The 25,594-nt window shown below is 40.1% G+C and overlaps 1 protein-coding gene across 2 annotated transcripts in view; it reads left to right on the top strand.

Annotated features, from left to right (window-relative positions):
- Positions 1 to 25,594, top strand: part of LOC149821525 (S-adenosyl-L-methionine-dependent methyltransferases superfamily protein) — an 88,163-nt gene that overhangs the window by 40,846 nt on the left and 21,723 nt on the right. Inside the window, exons 2-3 of one of the 2 annotated variants that reach the window (XM_089983264.1) lie at positions 21,504 to 21,718; positions 21,822 to 21,874. In XM_089983264.1, the coding sequence (XP_089839390.1) occupies positions 21,640 to 21,718; positions 21,822 to 21,874 (132 nt within the window). In that variant the 5' untranslated portion in view covers positions 21,504 to 21,639. Of the gene's footprint in view, positions 1 to 21,503; positions 21,719 to 21,806; positions 21,875 to 25,594 lie in introns of both variants that reach the window. The other variant, XM_089983263.1, reaches the window with a different exon arrangement.

Below are 25,594 nucleotides of genomic sequence, written 5' to 3'. Positions count from 1 at the left end.
CACATTATAGAAACCGCTAGAACATTGCTTGTGTCTAGAAATATTCCAAAAAATTTTTGGGCGGAAGCCGTTCTTACCTCAACCTATCTAATCAATAGAATGCCCTCTTCTAAGTTAAAAAATGCTTCTCCCTATGAGAAACTCTTTAAGTTTTCACCCGATTTTAATCGACTTCGTATTTTTGGTTGCAAATGTTTTGTCCTACTACATAAAAGGGATAAGTTATCTCCCAAAGCAATTGAATGTGTATTTTTTGGATATGGTGAAAATAAAAAAGGGTATAGATGTTATGATTTTAAGAATGATAAACTATATGTTTCAAAAGATGTAACATTTCTCGAAGAAGAAAACGGTTTTGATAAAATAGAAGAAACAAATGAAATCGATTATGTATTCTTATATGATCTTATTGATGACATACAAGAAGATTCTCTTGAAAACATAGATGACACTCACGAGGTATCCCCTCTTGACATAACACTCTCAAATGATAGTAATTCAAATACAAATGTTCATGATAGCAATGCCAATATAAATGTTTACTCAAGAAGAAATCAAGAAAAACCTATTAGTGCCCTCGAAAAATACTGTCAAATTTCCGAATCAATTGAGGAACCACAAGTTAGGCATTCTTCTAGAATATCAATACCCCCAAATAGGTTTGTCTCCTATGACTCTTTAACTCCCAACTATCGGGCATGTTTGATAACTCTACACTCTTATTTTGAACCAACTCACTATAATCAAGCTAAATCTATACCTCATTGGGTTGAAGCAATGCAAGTTGAACTAAATGCTTTAAAAAAGGCCAATACTTGGGAAGTAGTTGATCTACCCTCACACAAAAAACCTATTGGTTGTCGTTGGGTCTTCAAAGTTAAAACTAAAAGCGATGGCTCTTTGGAACGATATAAAGCAAGATTGGTTGCTAAGGGATACTCCCAAGAATATGGTATTGATTACGAAGAAACATTCGCCCCCGTAGCTCGTATGACAAGTGTCAGAACCTTAATAGCTGTCGCATCAACCAAAAAATGGCCTATTTATCAACTTGACGTAAAAAATGCTTTTTTAAATGAAAGTTTAAGTGAAGAAGTTTATATGGATCCACCACCCGGAATAAATATTAAGTAAGGTCAAATACTTCGGCTTTTAAAGGCATTATATGGTCTTAAACATGGTTGCCAGTTGAGGAAGCGGGAGCGGGAAGCGATACGGGAAGCGGGAGCGGGAAGCGAGGCACTTTCAAAATTTTAGGAAGCGGGGAAGCGTGGGACCACTTAGGAGCGATTCGGGAAGCGTCTCGGAAGCGACCTAGGAAGCGTCTCGGAAGCGACCCAGGAAGCGTCTCGGAAGCGACGGGGAAGCGAAAAAAATAAAAATAAAAAATAAAAAATACAAAAAATTTGAAAAAACAGGGGAAGCGAGGGGGAAGCGTGGGGGAAGCATGGGGGAAGCGTGGGGGAAGCGTTGGGGAAGCGTGGGGGAAGCGCGCTTCCCATTAAAGGGAAGCGCGTCCCCCATTAAAGGGAAACACGTCCCCCATTAAAGGGAAGCGCGCTTCCCAAAAAAGGGGGACGCTTCCCCCCACGCTTCGGAAGCGCGACGTTTCGCGCTTCCGAAGCGCGCTTCGGGGAAGCGCGCTTCCCCTTTTAGTTAGGCGCTTCCGGTAACTCTGGTCTTAAACAAGCTCCTAAGGCTTGGTATGATCGTTTTAGTGATATCATGATAAAATTAGGATTTCATTCTTGTTATACTGACACTGCTCTTTTTGTTAAAAATGCAGGTTCTAGTATCGTAATTTTGTTGCTTTATGTTGATGATATGATTATCACTGGAAATGATCAAAGTAGTATTATTAATGTTAAAAATATGTTAAAAGATAATTTTGATATGTCTGATTTATGTTTTCTCAGATATTTTCTTGGAATTGAGGTTGCATATTCTCCTAGAGGATATATTTTGTCACAGATGAAGCTTGCTGCAGATATATGTTCTAAGTCTGGGATTTCTGATGATAAGAAGGTAGAGACTCCCGAGGTTATTAATGCCAAGTTGCGGTTAGAGGATGGGGTTCTTCTGGAAGATCCTACACCGTACAGACAACTCATTGGGTCTCTTACATATTTAACCATCACCAGACCAGATATCACTCATGCGGTTCACTCAGTCAGTCAATTTCAGCATGCTCTTACAACCGTGCATATGAGTGCGGTTCTCCGAATCATCCGCTACATTCGGAATACCATCAATAAAGGGCTATTTCTATCCTCCTCTTCCCCTTTGAATCTTCTTGCTTATACTGATGCCGATTGGGGAGGTAATCCCAATGATCGAGTCTCAACTACTGGTTTTTGTGTCTTTTTAGGGGACTCATTGATTGCCTGGCGATGCAAGAAGCAGCAGAAAGTTTCACTATCATCCACTGAAGCTGAGTACCGGGCAATGGCAACCACAACAATGGAACTTGTATAGCTTCGCAGTTTGCTTAAAGATATGGGAGTTGATATTACTGAAGCCTCAAAGCTGTGTTGCGACAATAAGAGTGCCATCTATATTGCAAGCAATCATACTTTTCATGAACGTACGAAACATATCGAAATGGATTGCCACTATGTTTGTGACGAATTTTTACGATGAACTATTGCTCTGCATATGTCACTTCAGAATATCAATTGGCAGACTTCTTCACTAAAGCTATTCCGGCTCCTCGGTTCATGTTTCTTCTCGGCAAACTTTCCGTCCTTCCCCCGTAAAGTTTGAGGGGGGGTGTTAAAATGTACCTATTATATATATATATATATAAAAATTTTGTTTATTACATCAATACCCGATAGGGGTATTTTTGTAATTTCTCAGTTGTTTTAGAAAACAACTATTTTTTCTTTTTTGAACAAATGTAATTTTTACTTTTTATTTTTTTCATTTCTTTTTTATTATTTTTGAGGACCTAAAGGGGCTCCAACATAGAAGTCGTTGGAGCCCCCAACGGTCACAAATGTGACCGTTGGGGGCTCCCAACGACTCTATGGGAGCCCCCTTTTGGCTCTCCTTTTGAGGCCCTTTGGCCCTCCTTTTTCCTCCTCCTTCTCTTGTATAAATAGGGGTGATCCCCTTGTGTATTCTCATCTTGGAGAGCTCCTCTCTCTTTTCAATAAGAGGCTTTGTATATTGTTGCCTTCTTAAAGGCTTGTGCTTGTATTGTCCCTTCGTGGACTTGTGATATTTTCTCTTTTATTCATTGTTGTATGTGCTTGTATGCACTCTTTACATTTCCGCAATATCTCATTACACCATCATCTTTCTTAATGAACCGTGGTGAATGGGCACGACAGAGGTTTCTTAACCGCCGCCCCGTTCTACATGCTTTGGTCCATTAGACCCACTCAAACATCTTGCCTGTGAAAGTGTATAACCGCCATTTTGAAATTTCAATAATGTGTCAGTGTACGTTTCGAGGTTACCACAGACCTCTCATCCTACTCATCGTAGTACGCAACATACCTGCTCAAAAGTACAACCACGATAAGAGGGGTCAGGATTTCTTCAAAGAAATCCCCACAACATTGTTTTGCCAAAAATATATGGTGTAACTATTCAAGTTCAAACTTGTCATGCTCTGGTCCTTTAGACCGTCACGAGCCTCTTGCCTGTTAGGCGAACATCAACATTACATAATTACAATTGTGGATAAATCCAATACTGCACCCAGGAACCGAGGCAACGAGAGAGATAGAGCAACTGAGAGGGAAAATCGTAATTCAATTGGGGCTAATTACCTCTAGTTTAAATAGAGGTTAGCCTAAAAAGAAAAATTACAAACAGGTCCCTCATTGTTTGTATAATACTAAAGAACCATCTTTAAGAATAATTAAATAAACTTTAAGAATAGAAGACTTGAAACAACACATGGTCGACTAATCTTAACACTCCCCCTCAAGCTGGAGCATAGATATCAATCATGATCAGCTTGCCGCAACATTTTGAGAAACTGGGCCTAGCAAGAGGCTTTGTAAACATATCTGCAACTTGATCCTCCGAGTTTAGATGCTTGGTAGCTATGTCACATGGGTGCGGGTGCGGGGATGCTACACTTCCAAAAAACCCGGGTGCGAGAGTGCGGCAGGGGCAAAAATGTAAAAAACAATTATATATATATATATAATTTTGAAGTTTTAACAGTTTAACATTTAACAATTAATATTGTCATAATATCATTCATCATGCATGCAGTATATCAACCTAAATATCAAATTATCAATCAAATAAGTAAAGCAATTACATAAATCAATCTAAATATCAATCAAATAAGTAAAGCATAAAAGAACTAAATTACATACCAAAGTATATCTTGATGAAGTAATGGATGTTAATAATTTTCTTCTTCATCATCAAATGCATCATTAGAAGGAATACTGAGCTCAGCTAAATCCATGTTTGTTATGTTGAAATCATGCTCTCCCTCGAAGTCACTCTTCTGGGTTTACATCCCAAAATTTGGATGTTCCTTGTCTGCGTTACAAACCTAATTTGAAAATGTTAAATACAATACAAGTATATTTAAATGAAAACTAAAAAATAATCAAATAACTAAGAGATGAAATTAGTACCTGTATTCATCATTGCTTCGCGAAAGTAATCGAAGATTTGAATGAACATATACTAAATCCTCTGCACGCTTGCTGGCGAGTTTGTTTCTCTTCATGTTGTGGATTTGAGAATATGTGCTTCAATTTCTTTCACAACAAGATGAACTAACAGACTGCGATAGCAATCTTAATGCAAGACGTTGGAGAAGAGGTGTTTCTGATCCAAATGTTGACCACCATGCGATAGGATCTATATTATCTTCTTCTCTCGCGAATAATGCCGGTGCATATAATCTCGAAGATGAAAATTTTTCAAACTCTTGTGTGACTTGATGTAGAAGATATGCTTCTGGAAAAAGTCTTGTCATCACATATTTCTATCTCTTGATAGCTCTCAGTCTAAATTTGGAGGGACACGACCAATACCACCAGCCCGCCACTTATTTGCATAATGTTTTGGATTAAGAGAATGTGTCATGCAATGCAAAGGAGTGTTGCTCTTATCCCATCTTCTGACTAAAATTAAATGAATACAACAACAAACAACAACTACGCCTTCATCCCAAAACAATTGGGGTCGGCGATATGAACCAAAAAAGAAAATCATTCTGGGTCTTCTACGTGAATCCTTCTCCTCCAATCATTTCTATCCAATGCCATGTCCTCGATGAGGTTCAAAGCATTCATATCCTTTCCTATCATCTCCATCCAAGTCTTCCTAAGCCTACCCCGACCTCTTTTAACTAATATATTTTCCCATTTCTCATCCTTCTAACTGGAGCATCATTAGGCCTTCGCCGAATATGTCCAAACCACCGTAAATGATTCTCTTTCATCTTATTTTCAATGGGTGCAATGCCTACCTTCTTACGTATCTCCTCGTTCTGAATCTTATCTTTTATTGTATTTCCACACATCCATCTAAGCATACGCATCTCAGCTACACTCATTTTTTAAATATGATCTCTTGGCAACCCAACATTCCGTACCATATAGTAAAGCGAACCTAATAGTCGTCCTATAAAACTTTCCCTTCAACCACACCGGTATTGTACGATCGCACAACACTCCAGTTGCACTTTTCCATTTCATCCACCCAATCTTTATCCTATGATTTACATCTCTATCAATTTCTCCATACTTTTGAATGATAGATCCCAAATATTTGAAACAATCATCCACCGGCATTTCTTGCTCACCAAGCTTCACTATACTCCCATCACTACTTCGTTGCTTACTAAACCGACATTCCATATATTCTGTCTTACTCTTACTCAACTTAAAACCTCTTGCTTCCAATGTCTGTCTCCATAATTCTAACTTAGCATTAACCCCAGCTCTAGACTCATCAATCAAAACAATATCATCAGCAAACAACATACACCACGACACATTTTCTTGAATTGATCTCGTAAGCTCATCCATCACTATAGCAAATAGGAAAGGGCTTAAAGCAGATCCTTGATGTAACCCAACCGTTATAGGAAAATTGGTTGTCACCTCTCCACAAGTGCGGACATTGGTTACTACTCCTTCATACATATCTTTAATTATACTAATGTACTTGGGAGAAACACCTTTCTTCATCATTGTCCACTAGAGAACGTCCCTAGGTACTCTATCGTATGCCTTCTCCAAATCAATAAAAACCATATGCAAATCTTTGTTCCTCTCTCTATATCTCTCAATAAGTTGTCTAAGAAGATGTATAGCTTCTATAGTTGATCTTCCAGGCATAAAACCAAATTGATTCTCCGATATCATGACAACCTTCCTCAACCTAGACTCTATCAGCCTCTCCCAAAGTTTCATAGTATGAGTCATGAGTTTTATACCACGATAGTTTGTGCAATCTTGTATATCACCCTTATTCTTATATAAAGGCACCAAAGTACTCTTCCTCCACTCATTAGGCATCTTATTTGTCCGCCAAATCTTGTTAAAAAGATTCGTCAGCCATTCTAAACCTTTCTCTCCAAAGCATTTCCAAGCCTCGATAGGTATACCATCTGAGCCAACTGTCCTTCTTGATTTCATTTTCTTCAAAGCCTCTGCAATTTCTTTCTTTTGAATCTTTCGCATGAAGTCACGATTCATGTCATTAAAAGGAATGGAGAAGTCTCCAAGATCCTGAGCATAACTTCCATTAAATAGCTTATCAAAATAATATTTTCATCTCTCCTTAATCTCCTCATCTTTGATTAAAACCCTTTGCGTTTTATCTTTGATACATCTAACCATACCCAGATCCCTCGATTTCCTATCTCTCATCTTTGCAAGCCTATAAATATCTTTCTCGCCCTCTTTGGTATCCAACTTGTCATAAACCTTCTTATATACCTTATCCCTCGCGTTTCGAACTACTTTTTTAGCTTTCTTATTTGCTATCATATACTTCTCCAAATTCTCATTATCACGACTCTTACTTAGATTTCTATAACACTCGCTTTTAACCTTAATAGCTAATTTGACATCCTCGTTCCACCATGATATATCCTTACCTAGGGTTTGCACCGCCTTTAGACTCACCCAATACCTCCTTAGCCACCTTTCTCATGCCACCCGCTATCTTATTCCACATTGATTCTGAATCCTCCTCGAGACACCAATCAACTTCCTTAACTACCTGCTCTACAAACATTCCTTGTTCAGCTCCTTTCAGTGCCCACCACTTAATTCTAGGATCTATCCTATGTCTATCACTTTTGCGGCATTGTCTAATTCTAAGATCTAAAATTAAGACTCTATGTTGTGTAGCTACACTTTCTTCCGGTATAACCTTACAATCGATGCAACAACCCCTATCTCTTTTTCTAAGTAGGAAAAAAATCTATCTGACTCGTATTAACCCCACTTTTAAATGTTACTAGGTGAGACTCCCTCTTCCTAAACCAAGTGTTTGCTAAGATCATATCATAGGACAAACCAAAATCTAAAATCCTTTCTCCACTTTCGTTTCTTTCTCCTATACCATAGCCTCCATGGATACTCTCAAATCCATCCCTACTAATGCCTACATGTCCATTAAGGTCACCACCGATGAAAACCTTTTCTCCATAAGATATCCCTTGTACTACAACAACAACAACAACAACAACAACAACAACTACGCCTTCATCCCAAAACAATTGGGGTCAGCGATATGAACCAAAAAAGAAATTCATTTTGGGTCTTCCACATGAATCCTTTTCCTCCAATCATTTCTATCCAACGCCATGTCCTCGGTGAGGTTCAAAGCATTCATAAGATATCCCTTGTACTACTCCATCTAAATCTTCCCAAAATTGACGCTTAAGATATCCCTTGTACTACTCCATCTAAACCTACTTGAGGTGCATAAACACTAATAATATTAATAATATTCGTACCTAATACTAATTTAGTAAGTAAAATCCTATCACCCTTCCTACGGACCTCAACTACATTATCTATAAACTCACGACTCATAACAATCCCTACTTCATTCCTATTCCTATTTATTCTTGTATACCAAATCTTATATCCCCAAGGTTCTATCACTTTTGCTTTCTCACCTACCCATTTGGCCTCTTGTAGACATAAAATATCAATCTTTCTCCTACACATAACATCTACTAACTCTACCAACTTACCAGTTAAAGACCCTATGTTCCAAGTGGCTAACCTAATTGTATGGTCTTGAACTATTTTTTTTACCCTCACCTGTCTAACAAAGTGCGAGAACCCTTGCCTATTTGACCCCACCCCCGGGCGCCGGTTTGACGCGTCGCTTCTGGGCGACGACCTAGCAACCCTTGCCCATTTATCACTGCCTCCGGGCCTATGGAGTACAGCGCGTCGCTCAGTAGGAAACGCCCCAACGAAATTCTCATATTGGTTCATATTCATAGGGTATGACTAAGTTTTTATGCTGGTTATCACTGGCCTACCGCAACCCTCCTCCTTTATCCGGGCTTGGGACCAGCAGTGTATAACTAAACAGTTATACATAGGCGGAGTTAAAATTGAATGAATATGATTAAAAAAATCTGAATCATCCAATGCAGAATTTTTTTCTTCATGCTTGAAAACTATAGCTTGTATTTTTTCAATCATATTATCCCACATTTCATAAACTCTGTGAAGCATGGGCTCATCCTTATCAACTTCTCTTAACATTTCCCAAATAGGTTGCATAAATTGAATGAAGTATACCATTCTGTCCCAAAACTCATCATCAAGAATGATTTTTTAATTTCTTGAGCCTTGATATCATCATCAACACGATAGAATGTTCAATTTTCATCAGTCACCATGTTAATCAAAGCATTCTTCATTTTTTTAATCCTCTTCACCATCACAATGATGGACGAAAAACACGTTTCAGCGACCTTCAATAATTTCAAGTCAGAATGCCTATTAAATATAGCATTAGCACGATGGTGGTTTACAACAAAATTCCTAATGCTTTTGACATTTCTTTCTAAATCTTCAATTCATGAACATAAAGCATATGCTTGTGAATTTTCTTCTTTGGGGTTGCAGATGCTCTTTAGGGCTAGATTTAAGCCCTGTGCTACACAGGGAGTCCAAGAAATATGAGGGTACTCACTCTACAAACTCAACGCTGCACTTTTACAAACTAGAGCGTTGTCTGTAATGATTTGTACCACTTTCTGATCACCCACTTCTTTTATCACTTCTATAAACAATCTCTTCAAATACTCTGTATTTTTATATTCCCCAGATGCATCAACTGCTTTCAAGAATATTGGGCCAGTAAGCAAACAAACATTGAAATTGATTAATGAACGCCTTTATATATTTGTCCATCCATCAGACACAATAGAAACTCCATTTTGCTCCCATAAATATTTTTTAATCTCCAACAACCTCTCTACATTTTTTAATCTGCAAGAAGTGTGGTTCGTATTTTTTCTGAACTTGGAGGCACATAACCACTCAAATTACAATTTGCCAAGGATGTTACTAAATCCTTCCAATAAGGATTTCTAGCCACATTAAATGGGAGTGAACTAGAATAAAAATACCTCCCAACTTTTCTATCCAATTATTCTCTTCCATATGTATTGAATGATGCTTGTATCGTTTCTCTACCTCCTACATTGACTTTTCTTTTTTTTTCAGCATCTTCTTGGTGATTTGCAAATGACACACTAACTGCACAAGAATCGGCCATTGCCTTTCTCTTCTTATATTCTTCTTGTATTGTCTTCGCATTGCCTCATTAACTTTTCTGCAAGCTGAAATGCTATGTCCTGGTATCTTCAACAAATGAGCCTTCACTCTTGTGTAAGACCCAAAAAATCTCTTTCGCAGAGCTTGCATTGAAATCTCTTGTTTCCACCACCTCCTCCAGTTTTTGCAAGTTTATCTACATGTACCCATAGTGGCCCCACATCATCAATCCCACTGCAACTATCAGAAGAGCTCACATGTTGGGATGAAGATGACGCAAGTCCTTTCCCTTTATCCGTCATTTTTATCCTGAAAACACAAAAAAATACATTCAAAAATTTAAATCAATTATGCAGACTGACATTATCTTGATATAAAATCACCAAGGAAGGGGGATCTGCCCCTCCCCTGCCAAAAACAGAGAGTAGGGACGAGGGCTCGACCCCCTCCCCTGTCGAAAACAGAGGGAGTAGGGGGGGCTCAGCCCCTCCCCTGCCGAAAACAGAGGGATCAGGGGGGGCTCAGACCCAACAAGAGAGCTAGAGGGGGGGGGGGGGCTAAGCCCCTCCCCTGAAATCAAAAGGAGCTGGGTGGGGGGCTCGGCCCCTTCCCTGTCGAAAATAGGGAGGGGCTCCGCCCCTCCCCTGCAGACCCAACAAGAGAGCGAGAGGGGGGGGGGGTCGACCCCTCCCCTGCCAAAAACAAAGGGAGCAGGGGGGTCTCAACCCCTCCCCTGCCGACCCAACAAGAGAGCAAGAGGGGGGAGGGGCTCGGCCCCTCCCCTGCCGAAAACAGAGGGAGCAGGGGGGGGCTCAACCCCTCCCCTGCCGACCCAACAAGAGACCAAGAGGGGGGGGGGGGGGGGGGCTCGGCCCCTCCCCTGCCGAAATCAGAGGGAGCAAGTGGGGCTCGACCCCTCCCCTGTCGACCCAACAAGAGAAAGAGAGGGCGAGGGGGGGGGGGGGGGGCTCGACCCCTCCTTTGCCGACCCAACAAGAGCAAGAGAGGGCACAGGGGGGGCTCGACCCCTCCCCTTCCGACCCAACAAGAGAAAGAGAGGGCGCAGGGGGGGCTCGGCCCCTCCCCTGCCGACACAAGCAGAGAGCGAGAGGGACATACTTGTGATAGGGAGAGGAGGAGCTTCGGAGGTGGCGTTGGGGCGTCAGGAGGAGAGGGCTGCGCGGGAGAGGAGAGGAGTGATTTGGGCAAATTTTTTTTATTGCCCTAATCACTCCTTTTCATTGTTTTTTTTAACGTTCGAAATGTGGACGAAAACGACCCTGGGTGTGTTGACCGTACCCAAGATCGTGTTGACTGCACCCGGTGCCGCACGCGCACCCGCATCGCATCGCATCGCGTCGACGCGGGTGCGGCACCTGCTTTGTCGAGTCCCTGTGACATAGCTTGGTAGAGATATGACCAGCTTGAACCATATCTCTTACATAGTGGCAATCAACTTCAATATGTTTTGTCCTCTCATGAAACACATGATTATTTGCTATATACGTTGCCTTGTTATCACACATCATCACCATAGGAGAAGAAACCTTCACTTGAAGATCAGTTAGAACAGTTCGAACCCACATCAATTCAGCTGCTGTTTGGGCCATAGCCTTATATTCTGATTCGCCACTCGACCTAGCAACCACGGTTTGCTTCTTACTTCTCCATGAAATTAAGTTATCTCCCACAAACACATAGAATCTTGTAGTAGATTTTCTATTTCAACAGATCCAGCATAAGCCGCATCAGAGTAAACAACTATCTCCAGGGTTCCCCCTTTCTTGAATAATAACCCTTTTCCAGGAGAAGATTTTAAGTACCTGAGTATCATCATTGCAGCATTCCAGTGTACTTCAGTCGGTTTGTCCATGAATTGGCTAACCTTGCTTACTACTAAAGCAATATCAGGTTTAGTCACAGTCACATATAGTAGCTTCCCTACTAGTGAGCGATAACTTTTGCTATCCAAAGGTTTTGACCCTTCTTCCAACAACTGAACTTTGTGATCCATGAGAATATTTGCTGGTTTGACTCCCAACATTCTTGTCTCTTTTAATAAATCAAGAACATACTTCCGTTGAGACAGAACCAAGCCTTCACTGCTTCTGGCAACTTCTATACCCAGAAAATATCTAAGAGGACCAAGGTCTTTTGTAACAAAATGTTTTTGAAGATGAGCCTTTATAGCTTCAATATCTTTCATATCATCTCCTGTAAGGATGATGTCATCCACATATACCACCATAACAACTAGACCTGAGTTAGTTTTCTTAATAAATAATGTGTGGTCTGACGCTGACCTCTTAAAACCAAACTTTGACATCACTTCAAACAATTTTGAAACCATGCACGAGGACTTTGTTTAAGACCATATATCGCCTTTCTTAACCTCTCCCTCAACCTCGAACCCAGGAGGTTGCTGCATGTATACTATCTCTGACAAATCCTCATATAGAAATGTATTTTCACATCTAGTTGACAGAGACGCCATCCATGGTGAACAACTACAGAGAGAACAAGATGAATGGTACCCATCCGTGCGACGGGAGAGAAAGTTTCAAAGAAATTAACACCATATGTCTGAGTATAACCTTTTGCTACTAATCTGACCTTGTATCTTTCAATAGAACCATCTGAGTTGTACTTAATGGTATATACCCATTTACATCCCTCAATGTCTGCACCAATGAGGGATTAACCAGGTCCCACATCTGTTGTGACAATAAGGCATCCATTTCATCTTGCATTGCCTGCTTCCATCTACTATCAAGCTTTGCCTGTTGATAGCTCAGAGGAATAGTTTCAGCAGATAAGGCAAAAATAAAAGCTTTTATCTGACTACCAATTCTGGCATCTGACACAAACTGAGATATAGGATATAAGGTACATTGTCGTGTCCCCTTACGTAGAGCAATTGGCCTGTTATCATCAACATGAAGATCACTGTTATCAGAAACACTTACCTTAGGAGAAGAAGGAGAAGACTCAGGAGGAGGAGGAGCTCTACACACATATACCAATGGAGGATTATGAAACCGTGAGGAAGGTAGGGTTGGACCCGGTAATTGAGGTACAAATTCCAAAGGAAAAGGAGGGACATGAAGGGAAAAGGAGTCATTTTGATCAACTTGCATCTGAGATCCAGTACTAGAATAATATGGAATGGACTCCAAGAAAGATACATCCACACTGACATACTCCCGACGGGAAATCAGATCACAACATCGATACCCCTTTTGATTTTTTGGATAACCTATAAAAATACACTTAGTTGCTTGAGCAGCTAGTTTATCACGGTCAGGTCCAAGCCTGTGCACAAAGCAAACACACCCAAATACTTTGGGAGAGAAAGAGAAAAGTGGAGCATTGGGATTCAGGATGTGCAAAGGAATTTTATCTTCCAGGGATGATGAAGGCATGCGGTTGATCAAATAACAGGCTATGATAACCGCATCACCCCAATAAGAAACATGAACATTGGATTAAATCATAAGGGTACATGCAACATAAAAATGGTGCCTGTGTTTTCGCTCAGCCACCCCATTTTGTTGGGAAGTATAGGCACAAGAGGTTTGAGGTTGAATGTCATGGTCTTGATAAATTGCAACAAGGCTTTGGTTTTGAACTCAAGCGCATTGTCAATGCGGATAATCTTGACAACAGATTCAAACTGAGTTTTTATTTCAAAAATCAATGATTTAATAATACTAGGAACTTCAGATCTTTCTTTTATTAGGAACACCCAAGCTAACTTAGAAAAATCATCAACAATAACAAGATAATATCGACACTGAGTCCTGGTAGGAACCTTACTAGGACCCCATACATCCGCATGAAGAAGTTCAAAGACCTTATGACTGGACTGACTCTGACTAGAAGGAAACGAACTTCGATAATGTTTGCCCAACTGACATGCTTCACATTGAAATAACGTAGTAGACGGAATTTGAGGAATGACATGACGAAGCTTTGACAATGAAGGATGACCAAGACGACGATGCCACTGAACAGGACTTGAGGAATAATCGACTGCAGCATAAATGTTTCCCACTAGATGATGTAGGTAATAGACTCTATTTTCTTCATAGCCTCCACCAATCTTCTTCCTCGTCAGCAAATCCTGAAAATGACAACCCATAGGATCAAATATCACTCTACAATTTAGCTCTTTTGTAAGACAACTCACTGAAAGTAAACTTTAAGGAAATGAAGGAGCATGAAAGACATTTTTCAACTGCAAGGAAAAAGATATAGAAACATTTCCCTGACCAACAACCAGAGAGGAGCTCCCATCTGCTAATGAGACTCCTCGATGAACAATAATATCCTTTAGATCTGAAAAATAATGAGAATTTTCACACAGATGTCTGGATGCACTTGAGTCAATAATCCACTTACTATCATTGAGATGAAGATGGTCCCCTGTTGCGTAGGTCACACCAGCTACAAGAGAAGAGGAGTTTGAAGGACAATAAGCTACCAGTTCATCATATTTTGCACGACTAAGGGTGATGCAGTCACGGGGAGAAGAGGTTTCATTTGCATTTTCTACCTCTAGTTTTGTAACATTAGCTTTTGGAACATTAGGCCTCGATGCAGGAAAAGCATGCCGTCCATGTTTATCCCATCAACGATCTTTCAAGTGTCCTAATTTTCCGCAAAAGGTGCATTGAAGTTTAACTCTACCTCCCACACCTCTTCCACGACCTCGTCCTCTAATATTCAGAGTATTTCCACGTCCATAACCAGAAGAAACAGTTAAGGCAAAAGTCTGGGATATAGGATGAGATTGTGGAAGTGAAATAACAAGTCTGCTCAAGCGATTGTATGCATCAGCTAGAGTAGGTACATCAGATCCAGTCAACATTTGGACTTTAGCAACAGAGAATTCTGAAGATAATCATGTGAGGAACCGAGCAAGCATAGTCTGTTCTTGATGATCTTTTTGCTTTGAACAACACAGAGGCCTGTGAGCATTAAGTCTTTCAAAGACAACTTTAACGGATGCATAGTACTGGACCAAGGTTTGATCTCCCTGCTGCAAATTATATATCTCTTGTTTGACTTGCAGAATACGGCTCACATTTGTTTCCTAAGAGTGTGTCTTGAAGATTGTCCTACATCTGTTTAGCTGTATTATAATAAATTAGACCATCTGCAATATGAGGTTCAACACTATTCATGATCCATGACATAACAATGTCATTATCTTCATCCCAAGTAGCATATTTTCTCACTTTATCATTCGGTTCAGTTTCCAATAAAATATGTTTTCTATGATGTTCAGATACCAACATCATAAAAGTTCTAGACCACCTGGCATAGTTGGTTTCATTTAATTTCACAGAAGAACCGTAAGAGAAGGGATTTGCAAATGCCTTATATTCCCCAATAGTCTCATTCTTGGAATCAAATTTCGGAGCTTCAGCCATAATGAAGAATGCTTACGTAGGAGATAGAGCTGATAACACTGCTGTAATATACGACCAAAAAATGATCCCAGATGCACATAAAAAAAAATTGATCAGATTGAATTTGAATATTTCACGACCACACAGTCAGTTCAACACACTGCATAAGCCACGACACCACAAGATATGTTGAAGAATCACGACATCAGATCTGAACCAGCCCAAACAACTCCAAAAGAACAAAAATCCTCCACGCCATCTATGTCCACGACCAAAAACATGTGCATTTAATCAATGCTCTGTTATAAGCATAGCTCAGATGAAATACTCCTCACGGTACAGGATTCACGAAAAAAAAAACACGATACAGGATTCACGGCATCCCCAGATCAATCGAAAATAGCCAACGAAAATAATTTTCCAGCATCCAGATCCACGACTATCCAGATCCACGATTGAACAACATAGGTTTTCTTTTTCCTTTTTTTTTGAGCTTTGGCGCAGACCGAACTCGTGCTCACGTTCCCAAGACCTACAACTCTGATACCATGTGGAGAAATCCAATACTGCACCCAGGAATCGAGGCAGAGAGAGAGAGATAGATAGAGAGAGAGCAGCTGAGAGGGAAAATCGTAATTCAATTAGGGCTAATCACCTCTAGTTTAAATAGAGGTTAGCCTAAAAAGAAAAATTACAAACATGTCCCTCATTATTTGTAAAATACTAAAGAACCATCTTTAAGAATAAATAAATAAACTTTAAGAATAGAAGACTTGAAACAACACATGGTCGACTAATCTTAACAATAATAATGTACCAAAACCACATTTCGAGGTTACTACAAACCTCTCATCCTACTCTTTGTAGTCCAAACATATCGTACGTGCCAAAAAGTATGGCTACGAAGAGAGGGGCATGGATTTCTCAAAAGAAATCCAACAACATAATTACTCAAAGTGATGTAACAAGTATCTTATTTTGATCATGATTTATCTTTCAAACAATGGGTACAACACTTGTGCAACTCGCACAAGGTGAGATCGACACGGGTCTCAGTATCTGTATGTTGGGCATACCTCGCAATACTGGTCTTGATAAACGGGTTAAGGGTTTTTCAAAGGGATCACCCAAAACACAAGTTCGTATCTCTAATCGGGTTTATCCGAGTTGTAACAGATACATGAACCGAAGTTGTAAAACACCCCTCCCCTCCAAATACATTGATTTAGGAGAGCTAGCCGCTATCTTGCAAAAGACTTTCAAAATTTGCTTTGTAAAACTATGCATTTCAAAAATGGGTTTACACCTAAACATCATCTTTTTGGAGAACCGCAATGCATAAGTGTGGGTCATGACTTTTAAAACAAATGAGCGACACAGTATACACTCGAAGTTGCACTTAAGTGAGTGCAAGCCAACAAAGAGCAAGCCCGTGCACATAACAGTGCAACGGCAAAACGAGAAGCAAGACTCGATGTGCAAAATTGTATATCGAGCGTAAGATGCGTAAGCAACGCCCAAGGTACGATTTTGCACCTTGGCTAAGCAAGTGCGTAAGGTGACTCGCAAGGTACGAAGTCGTACCTCGATTAAACCAAAAGCGTAAGCAAGTAAAATGCAAGAGCAAAGCCTATGCGCGAAGCGCGACAACGAGGTAAGAACATAACCACATGCAAAAGCAAAACATATGCGCAAAGCGCGACAATAACGTAAGGACAAAAAAATATATGCAAAAAGTGCGAAAGCAAGCCTGTGCACAAAAAGCACGACAACAACAGAAAGCAATAAAAGACAAGAAAGTAAATGCAGAAAGAAAAGCCTACGCACATTAAGCACGACAGCGACAGAAAGCAATAAAGATAGGAAAATAAAAGGACGAGGATCGGACGAGGATCGTGAAACCGCGTCCTTGAGTTAAATGCATACATGTATAAATATACGTATATACATTATTGTCCTTAGTCCTTTCTTTTTCCATTTTAAGTTTTAATTGCTTAATTTAAGTTTGTTCATTGTCCTTTGTGCAACTTTCTCCTATCTTGGGGAGTCGCGAGGCTGCACTTGCCTTCGTGTGTACGTAACGAAAGGCTCAGGGCTCGGGGCGCGAGCGGGATCCGTCGTGCAACCTGCAAGCGCAAAAGCGTTAGCATGCCATGATCTAAAACATGAAGTGGGTTTGGTAAGACCCGCAGTGGTCAACAGACTAGACCCCAATGCGAGGGTAGGCAGGGAACTCAACTCCTTGCAAAATAGCAGCAGAGGCAGAGAGCCCAGGGTTCCCTGCCTGCTGGAACAAGGCACCCTGCCTGCCAAAAGGCGGCAGAGGCAAGGGGTCTTGCTAGCTGCAGGTGGTGGCAGAGGCAGGGAGCCCTGCTCCCTGCATGCCTGAACAACAAAGGGGGGTAGGGGGCTCAGCCCCTTGCCAGCCTGACGAAAGGACATAGAGGCAGGGGCTCTGCCCCCTGCCTACTGGAAAAGAGCAGAGACAGGGGTTGAACCCCTGTCTGCCCGACGAAAGCAGAGTGAAAAGGAGAGGGGCCCGACCCCTCCCATGCAGCGATGGAACACATGGAAGCAGGCTCCCCTGAAATCAGAGGGAGCACGGAGGGGGCTCGACCCCTCGTGAAAAGGAGAAATAGGGAGGGGGCCGCGCCCCTCCCTCGTACCACGAACAAAGAGGGAGACAAGGAGGGGGCTCGACTCCTCCCTGATGAAAGAAGGAACAGGGGAGGGCCGAACCCTTCCCTCGTAACCCAAGCAATAGGGAGGGGGCTCAGCCCCTCCCTTACGAAGAAGGAGAAACGGGAGGGGGCTGAGCCCCCTCCCTCGTAACCTGAGTAAAAAGGGAGACAAGGAGGGGCTCAAACCCTCCCTTGCGAAAAGGGAAACAAGGAGGAGGACGTGCCCCTCCCTTGTGACCTGAGAACACTGGGAGAGGGCTCGACCCCTCCACTGTGAAAGAGGAAAGAGAAAGGAGATGGGGGCAGGGGCTTTGCCCCTGCCTACCGGAAATACCAGGCGGCAGGGGCTTTGCCCCTGCCGATCGAAAGAAACCAAGCGACAGGGGGTCCTTACCAGCCTGTTGGAAAGAAGAGGAGTCGAAGACGATGACAAAGAAGAAGAAGACGAGAGTGAGAGAGAGAGAGTGGTTACCTGCGAAGGCCGCGGAAAAGGGAGAGCATCGGCGTCGGTTGTAGGCGACGGGCAAGGTGAGTGACATGGGGAGAGAAAAAGTCATCAAATAGTAAGATTGACCAAGGCAATATATATATATATATATATATATATATATATTCAACATTCAAGTCTATATATAAAAAAAGGTCGACAACATGTATCTCACACTATGCATATTAAAAAATCAACAAAAGTTGAACACATGCTTAAACAGGGAAAAATTAATGGCATGCTCATATCAAATCAAGAAAATTAACATCAAAACATAGATATTTCAGGATTCGATACATTAGGAAAATCAAAATCTCAAGAAATACATGAAATCGTCACTTAATACATATACATATTTTGGAATGAGATTTCCCATCTTTCCTCAAACCTATGCATGCATCAGATTTTTACCTAGTCCTTCCCGTAAAAACTTAGAGAGAAACCCGTACCTTAATCAAAGCGTAGAAAAAGAGCGGTGGAAGACGATGGATGTATAGAAAACAAATTTTTTTTTACTCTTTTTTTTTCTTTCTTTTCTCTTTTTTTTTCCTTCTCTCTCCCACACGAGTTTGGGACTCTCTCTCTAACTCTCTCCCTCTCTCTCTAGAATCACGATTTCTAGAGAGTGAGAGGAGTCCAACCTCTTTTTATATACTATTATCCTCTTATTTTTATTATTATATTATTTATTTTAACTTAGATTTATCTAGAGGGTGACGTACCCTCTAGAATACTCAATTAGGTAGAGTTCTGCTTCATGTAGAACTCTATATTATCTATTAGATAAATTCAAAATTTATTTAATCATTTATTATTTTATTATTTAATTTATTAATATAATATTCTGAGAATATTTCAGAGGGTGTCAGACCCCCTTCTGGAAGTGTTCCTCCTACCCAATTTTAAATTGATTTTAAAGTTTTAAATTGTCCATTGATAAATTTCATATCCAGATATGGATCTAAGATCCAGATTTGGATCCAAGATCCCAATTTATATCCATATGGATCTTACCTGGACCAGATCCTAGTTAATATGGGTCTTGGACTGGGTCCAGATCCATATTAACTTGGATCTAATGGAGCAGATCCAGTCCAGAAAAAACAAAAACAGAGGCGGTCATTTTTGAAAAATGCAATTTTTAGGCCAACCGTAACCCGATTTTAGAAAAACAGGACACTAACGTGCTCAGAATTAGGAGGCACATCTAATGGTATAAATACCTGATTTTCGCCTATGAATTTAACTTGAATTTCACTTAATTTTCGCTCAAATTTAAAGGTTAAAAACAAAAATTTTCTTAAATAATAATTGGTTCGACAAGGCCTTGTCAGTGGGCTCTGGGCACGCCCATACCCAGCTGACGTTACCGATTTTTAAATACATTTTCCATGATTTTTATCAATTTCATTAATTATATAATTAAATATTCATATTTTTTCAAATTTAAAAATCATGAAAAAAATCAGGATATTACACTAATAATAAAATCACAACCACATAACGGTTTCAGCGCGGGTCAGGTTAATACTAACAGTCTAATGCGCTGAACAATTAAGATATCAACACCCTAAACAAACTAGTACCTAAATCTGGACAGGTTGAGAAAAATAAAACCACCTAAAACAATCAATATACGCTTCATTTGATCATGCTAAAGAGTCTGCAGATGCAATTAAATCTGAACCTCAAGCAGCCAGTTGATATATGCTGATAAGAAGAAAAACTGTACAGAAACTATCCCTAAAATCGACACTTAATAAATCATGCTGTGTACGCTTCACTCATGCAAATCAATGTCTAACAAAAAAAATCAAAACTGTTCATGGGCAGGGAGTAGCTAACACTGGTATACGTTAGACTGAGATTTAGACATGCACAGAGAATAGCTAAGATCGTACAGGTTATTAAAACTATCAGAATCTAATTATCAAACAATCAAATCTGTACATGCTAAGGGAAATCTCGAAACTCATCAAACAGTATATGCTATCAAAACCTCAAAAACGCATAACAGAAACAATCAGACCTTAAAAAAAATATTTGGACAGACTGTTAAATCCCAAAGCCCATAGACTTGTTCACGCTAAAACAAGAGCAAATAAAAAAACAATTCCTAAATAGCCTTACACCCTATCCAGAATGCCCCTTCAAAACAAATTTTAGGTTCCTATTAGTTTTTCTTAAAACCTGTATTCGATTCCACCCATGCCAATCTCCTCACCTATCGGATTAATATAGAGAATTCCGTACCTCATTTCGATTCCTATTGAAGGAGGGTACACTGCATTGATGTCTGTCAATTCCTCCTCCTCACTCCCTCCGCACCTTCCCTCTCTCTCGATACCCTCTCTCTCGTTACCCTCTCTCTCAAAACACAATGTTGTGTTTTGAGAGAGGGACTCAAGTCTCTTATAACAGGAACGAGGGGAGTCCTTTGGAGGAAGGGATTTTCCAAAAAAGACATCCTACCCATTTTACAAATAACTGTATTATTTATTTATTTTTTGTTGTCTTACTTTTTAGTAACCTTCCTAATAAAATTTCTCTAAGCTTTTAAACTAAGCCTATGTCCTGATTAGAATCTAATTGCTTAATTTAAATACCCTTCCATACGTGTGGGCCATGGATTTCATCCAGGGTCCACGACCCATTAAGGGTTCACGTCTAAACTAACCCTGTTGTTTCATATAAATAATAATATAATATTATTTAACACATAAAATGCATAAAATATTATTAATTACAAATTTTAAAACCTAAATTTTTTATGAGGTCTTACAGTTATATGCTTTTCAGGAATGTAAACTATGCTGAAAAAGAGAGGGGTTATCCAACTTTTATATTGTGAGCCTTATCTTATGTGTTTGGTGTTTTTGTTTTTTGGCAACAACATATTAGATCAAATATTTTGACGTAAGCATGCATTTAACTTGTGAACCTTTTTATTTGTAATGACCATCGGTTTTTGAGGCTCTTAAAGGTCCTACTTGCTCGATGCAATCAGATGACCCAAGACATCTGTTTGACTAAACAAAACCTATATATCACATTATTAATTCATGAAAGATTTAAAAAAAATAAAAAATGGGCAGTCTCTATTGGACAGTGCAACATGGTTAGCACTCTATTTTCTCGATCTTGATAAACAATAAAGTTGTATTTTGTTTCTCAGATATGCATCTGAACCAAGTGCTTTGCCCCCAAGAAGGACATGCTTGATTGGAGAGGGTTCCTCTTGATTTAGGGCAGACAAAAGAGTTCTCCTTCATCCCTGTTCCATATCAGCATTGATTCCATACTGAGTGGCAATGGATGTTGCCTTGTTCTCTCCCTCATCTCTTTTCAGCGGCAATGATGATGATGTTGATGACCTGCACCAGTCTTCTGGTAAAACCATCAAACACCCAATCTCTTTGTTCGCATTGTTTTTCCACCCTGACAACCTCTCTTGATGGACGGTGGCTGCGTAATGCAGGTGTGGATTCTCCAGAAAAGAGCAATAATGTCACATTCATTGAAAGAAGCCATGCTTTTCCTGGGATGGTATTCCACCTTTCCTGTTTTCTAACATGAGAAATTCATTTTTATTTGTGTTTGAAGCACCAAAAAAGAAACAGCATGATCTGTGATTCCCCCATTAGAGCAAAACCCCACTTAACGAAATTACTTGATTTCTCCCACAAGAGGAGGAAGAAGCAATTCTGAGGAAAAGCAAAAAAACATCCTCAATCAGATCATTCTTTGATTTCATTTGTGCTCATTCTCCCCTGTTTTCAGAGGCATGTGGAACCCTGACTTGCATAAGTTTGGCCACTGAGTGTGCACATTGTGCATCAGTTCCCTCTGTTAAGATTATATATATATAATGTTTTTTCCAGTTATATAGGTATATGCCCTGCAGGGGTATTTTAGTCTTTTTACTCATGTAATAAACTGTTTTATTGAAACAGTTATTTTTTAATTTCTTCTTTTTTATTTTCATTTATAACTTTTTGTAATATTGGGGGACCCCTAGGGGCTCTATGGTCAAAGAGTGTCTATATTTTTTACTTCTTGAATATCTTTTATATCTTATTGCTCTTTGTATTGTCCCATAGAGGACTTATGCATGTGCACTTGTATGTTTGTAATCTTCTAAAGCCTTCAAGTGGCTAGTGTTTGTTAGAAATCCACCACCCGTACTTGCATTGAGAAAGAGAGAGAGAGACGAAGAGACGAAATGCAAGAATGGGTCTGCGGCTATCACGACCTAAAAGAATACATTTATAACTTTACTTTACATAGATATGAATCCGGGTTTGGTGTATCCAGACCCGATTAAGAGTAAACGTATACTCTGTACACCATCTTTACATTACATGGATCGGGTCGACTCGGGTCGGGTCCCGGGTTTCGGATCCTTTTTACCTTTTTCACCCCCCCTCAAGTTGATCATGGTTTTGGACCATGAACAACTTGCCTTTAAGCATCCAAAAACCATCCTTGGTTAACCCTTTGATAAATATGTCTGCAACTTGCCTTTCAGTACTGATGAATTCGGGCTCAATCTTTTTTTCTTCAACCTTCTGTCTCACAAAGTGTTGGTCAATCTCAATGTGCTTAGCACGATTGTGATGTACGAGATTGAATGACATGTTGATAGCACTTTGGTTGTCACCTATGTCACATGGGTGCGGGTGCGACACGGGTGCAACACAATTTTAAAATTTTTGGACACGGGGACTCGGCTATATATATATATATATATATATATATATATATATATATATATATATATATATATATATATATATATATATATATATATATATTATTTTTAAAAAAAGTGCACAGACACAGTCTGTGTCTGTGACTGCAGCACTGTGCACAATACAGACTGTGCACAACACTCTTTTTATTTATTTTTTTAAATAAAAAAAATATATATTTTTTGTTTTTTATGGATAAATGGACATTTTTGGACTCGGTCAAAGTTGACCGAGTCCAAAATGTGGACGGACTCGGTCTCGACTCGTTGACCTAGTCTGACTCGGTGTTGACCGAGTCCGAAGCCGCACTCGTGTCGGGGCGTGTCGACTCGGGTGCGGCACCTCCCTAGCCAAGTCCGTGTGACATAGGTTGTCACATAGCAAGGTAGTGTGGGAGATCTTTTCTCATACTTCAGTTAGTAGATGCCTGATCCATGTGACTTCGGCAGTAGCAGCAGTCATGGATCTATATTCAGCCTCAGTGCTTGATCTAGCGATAACCTTTTGTTTTCTACCGCTCCAAGAGACTAAATTTCTTCCAATGAAGGCACAATATCCTGATGTAGATCTTTGTTCGTCAGGATCTCCTGCCCAGTCAGCATCACAATATACAGTAAGTCCGTGCTCATCTTTGCCATATGACTGTGGTGAATATATCAATCTATCCCCAAGAGTCTCTTTCAGATATCTAAGGATTCTCTTGACGACTTCCATATGTCCAGTACGTGGCGCATGCATAAATTAAGATACTTGATTGACTGAATAAATGTAAGGTACTGTAACATTCCTATTATGCTTCGATACCTGGCGGGGTCATGACACAAATCTCCATCATCAGCGCTAAGTTTCTGATGAAGCACACTCGGAGTTCCTAGAGGTTTGCAGTCTTTCATGCCTGCCTTGCTGAGAACGTCTACGGTGTACTTATGCTGAGTGAATGTCAAGCCATGAGCCTGGTTATCAACTTCTACGCCAAGAAAATAACGTAGAACTCCAAGATCTTTCATTTTGAACCTCTGACCTAGTAAGTCTTTGACTTCTTGGATGTGGGCTGCAGAGTTTCCTGTGATGATAATATCATCGACATAAATTAATAATAGAGTGGTCACAGTCTGATTTTTAAAAATAAATAATAAGTGGTCCAGCATGGAACGTGAAAATCTATGTTTCTGAATCTCTAGCGAGAAGCTATCAAACCAAGAGCGAGATGCTTGCTTCAGACCATAGATAGTTCTGTTTAACTTGCACACATGGGTTTTACAATTTTGTTCTTGATATCCAAGAGGTTGCTCCATGTATACTTCCTCCTTCAAATCTCCATGCAAGAATGCATTTTTCACATCAAGCTGACTCAACTTCCATCCATGTTCAACAACCAGAGAAATAATAATTCGAATTGTTCTCATTCTTACAACCAGACTAAAGGTCTCATCATAGTCTTGCCCTGCTTCTTGAGTGAATCCTTTTGCCACAAGCCTTGCCTTATATCGTTCAATGGTTTTATCTGGCTTGTACTTTATTTTATATACCCATTTACATCCGACAACATTTTTGTCAGGTGGTCTGGGAACAACTTCCCAGGTTCCACATTCATGCAAGGCTTGCATTTCATCATTCATGGCTTCTACCCATTTGGTAGAAGTGACTGCCTGATAGTATATAATGGGCTCATCTTCCTTATTGAGGGCAGTTAAAAAGAGTTGAAGATCCAAGGAAAAGTTGTTATAGCTGACCCACCTGTCAATAGGATGTCATATGCGGTTTGATTTTCTGACCTCAAGAGTATGAGGAGTTGGATTGGCGACTGAGACATGATCTGAAAGACTTGATGCTATCAGTCTCTGTCTGGAATAGACAATGCCTTTGTATCTACCTGGTACTTCCTCTGCATTCTGTGATCCCAACGTCCCAGTGTTCTCAAACATCTCTTCTTCTTGTTGCACACAATCTGAGGAACACGCTTCATTGGGGCCAGCAAAAAGTTCTGAACTCAGCCAAGGATAGTAAACTTCAGTTGACATGTTCGTTGCGTCAACTTCACGATCAAAATTTTGTTCATCAAAGACAACATTTCTTGAGGTTCTGATGCGTTTGTTGATGGGATCATAACACCTATATCCTTTATAGTCATCTGCATATCCCACAAACCTACACTTCTTGGCCTTGTCCTGAAACTTGTTTCTCAGGGACTGATCAATATGCACATAACAAACACATCAAAAAACACGCAGATCGTGATAACTAGGATGAGCTCCAAAAAGACAGTGATAAGAAGACTTATTTTCTAGAACAACCATAGGTAGTCTATTTATCACATGTACGGTAGAATGGAAAGCTTCTGTCCATAGGTTGATGGAAAGATTACTGTCATGAAGCATGCTCATGGCACTTTCAACGATATGCCTATATTTTCGTTCAACAATCCCATTTTGTTGAGGGGTGTGAGGGCAGGACACCCTTCTTCCTATTCCTTTATTTCGGAGAAAGGAAATAAAATCACGGAATGAGAATTCCC

Source organism: Nuphar pumila, chromosome 12 (genome assembly GCF_984573655.1).
Source record: "Nuphar pumila chromosome 12, dmNupPumi1.hap1.1, whole genome shotgun sequence".
NCBI lineage: Eukaryota > Viridiplantae > Streptophyta > Magnoliopsida > Nymphaeales > Nymphaeaceae > Nuphar > Nuphar pumila.
This window is presented reverse-complemented; position numbering and strand designations above follow the sequence as displayed.